Source organism: Capsella rubella, unplaced genomic scaffold (assembly GCF_000375325.1).
Source record: "Capsella rubella cultivar Monte Gargano unplaced genomic scaffold, Caprub1_0 scaffold_6, whole genome shotgun sequence".
NCBI lineage: Eukaryota > Viridiplantae > Streptophyta > Magnoliopsida > Brassicales > Brassicaceae > Capsella > Capsella rubella.
In genome coordinates, this window is record NW_006238918.1 from 16,323,393 (window position 1) to 16,326,114 (window position 2,722).

The following is a 2,722-nucleotide window of genomic DNA, read 5'->3' on the forward strand; positions in this document are numbered from 1 at the left end:
CTTTTATATGGTTGATAAGGTACATCAAGATCATCATTCCTACTGGAAGACTAAATCCAAATATTTGTAAAGTTTTAAAAGGTTTTAAACGTCATTTATAAGGTTTTTAAAAGGTTTACAAAGTTTTACAAAAAATATTTTGGTGCTATTTAGGGTATTTATCTTATTATTAATTGTTTGGATACTCTAATAAACATGAAGTTCCGATGAAATGCATAAGAATGGTTGTTAAAATATAACGGTATATAAAACATATTTTGATGCTATTTGAGGGTATTTATCTTATTATTAATTGTTTGGATACTCTAATAAACATGAAGTTGAAATGCATAAGAATGGTTGTTAAAATATAATTTTCTTAAAAGAGAAAACACATAAATTTGAGAAATAATATTGTAAAAGTTGACAAAAAAGATAATTAAAAAAATAGGAAAAATGATAATTATGTACTTCGAAAGGGTTTCGATTTATTTTGGAAAGGACTTCTAATTTTTTTGGGTCTAAGATTTTGTTTATAGTACTCTTATGCATTTTTTTTTGGTTGAAAAAAAAAAAAACTCTTATGCATTTCATCGTAGTGTATATGTTGTTTACTTTTGTAATTTTCCTTTTTCCTGGTTTTAACAATATGGAACGACCTTTTGTCCACAAAAAACAAAAACAATTTGAGACAACCAAAAAATAATAATAACATTAACACTAATGACACAATTAATGTTCCGTTTGTAATAAATTGTAGCATTAATATAGGACCAATATAAGATCCGATTTTTGCAATAAATTGTAGCATCAATATAGGATCCGGTTTTTGCAATCGGGTAGTAAATTGTTAAAACAAACCGACCCGACTTCACTAATGACACAATTAACCTTAATGAGATAACCTTGATTAACAAAATATGGAGGGCATTTGGTGAGATAAAAATTAAAACCAAGAGTGGTCAAAAAAAGGGTTGCAAAAATAATAATATAGATTTGCAGCAATACTACCACCACTCCACTTGATGACCCACAAGGCCACAAGCAAATCGTATATAAATGTGATTTAATTGAAAAGTAATATTAATTATATTTCTAGGAGATAAGTCCTAATGGGTTTTAGGATAAGTACATATCTTTCTCAACTATTCTATCTCTAATCTCGTATAAAATTTGCACAAACGTTTTGGAACAAGAAATAATATACATAAACCCTAACTTAAGTTGGAAGTCACGACTAGTTTGCCAAGTTAGAAAATGGCGTTGATGATGTCTACCGATTGCTCCTCCCTCATGACGTCGCGTCTCATCCATGTGAACAGCCGCAAAGGTGCTTTTTCTCCTTCCACGGTGTATCGGCCAAACTCTGCCTCTGACCGCAGAGGCTGTACCCTCTCCATTCGTTCCTCTTCATCTCCATCCGCAATAGTAATTGATGGCAAAGCTGTGGCGGCAAAGATTAGAGAGGAGATAACAGTCGAAGTTTCAAGAATGAAGGAATCAATCGGTGTGGTTCCTGGTTTAGCGATAATCCGTGTAGGGGATAGAGAGGAATCCGTAACTGACGTGAGGGACAAGAAGGAAGCTTGTGAATCCGTTGGAATGACTTCATTCGAAGTTGGTCTAGCTGAAGATTCATCAGAAGAAGAGGTGTTGAAATATGTCTTAGGCTTCAACGATGATCCTCGCGTCCATGGAGTCCTTGTTCAGTTGCCTCGACCATCGGTAAACAGAGTCTCTTATCATCATCATCAATTCATCATATTCATATTCTTAACTAAACAGTTATTCCCAGACAGGCTTGATGTTGTTGTGTACAATTTGCAGCATATGGATGAAGTGAAGATACGGAATGCGGTTAGTAAAGAGAAACTCGTTGAAGGACGATATTGTTTTGGAACGCTTGACTTTTATGTTCCGTGTATTCCTAAAGCATGCATCGAGTTGTTGCACAGATACAACATTGAAATCAAAGGAAAAATCGTTGTTGTTCTCGAAAGGTGGTCTTCCCTTGATGGTCTCGCCATTACTCAATTACTTGAGGTAATATATGATGATGCCATTCGATTATTATAAGTTGGCTAGCTAGCTATTTGGTCCTTTTATCGAGGTATCTTTGTAAAATGTAGAGGGAGGATGCAACTACATTGAGCATGTTCCCCCCGGAGATGGCGGAAAAATTCACAAGAGAAGCTGATATCATAATCTCAGCTCTTGGACAACCAAACATGGTCAGAGGAAGCTGGATAAAACCAGGCGCAGTCATAATCGATGCTGGGACCACTCCTGTTGAGGTGAGTGGACATTTTTGACATATGGTAGTGTCAGATATATAGATGAATTTCTAATAAATCCAATATATATGTGACATTCATGTACATAACATGAATTGCATTGCAGGATCCAAGTGCTCCCCGTGGCTATCGATTGGTTGGAGACGTTTGCTATGAGGAGGCTTGCAAAGTTGCATCAGCCATCACTCCTGTTCCTGGTGGTGTAGGAGGACCAATGGCCATTGCCATGCTTTTGTCCAACACTTTAACATCAGCTAAGAGGATTCATAACTTCCAGTGACTTCGTTGGTGGGCGTTTTGGAATTTGTTTTTTTTTTTTTTTTTTTTTTTAACTTTCTTATTCTTTGCTCTTTTTTTAAAAAAATCCAATTAATGGATTTTGTTTTGGTGTTTAAAAGATATTACCAAACATGAACTCTTAAATTAAGTCGGATATATATATATATATG

General features: G+C 34.9%; 1 protein-coding gene across 2 annotated transcripts; it reads left to right on the forward strand.

Annotated features, from left to right (window-relative positions):
• Positions 1 to 1,236: 1,236 nt before the first annotated feature.
• LOC17883786 (bifunctional protein FolD 4, chloroplastic) lies at positions 1,237 to 2,553 on the forward strand. Of its 2 annotated transcripts, XM_023781750.1 has the most exons (5): positions 1,249 to 1,498; positions 1,607 to 1,704; positions 1,807 to 2,022; positions 2,109 to 2,273; positions 2,380 to 2,553. In XM_023781750.1, the coding sequence occupies exons 1-5, from the start codon at positions 1,249 to 1,251 to the stop codon at positions 2,551 to 2,553; spliced, it is 903 nt and encodes a 300-aa protein (XP_023637518.1). The 2 variants fall into 2 exon arrangements, with proteins under 2 accessions (XP_006286721.1, XP_023637518.1); XM_006286659.1 differs by having other exon boundaries at positions 1,237 to 1,704.
• The last annotated feature ends 169 nt before the right edge of the window (positions 2,554 to 2,722 follow it).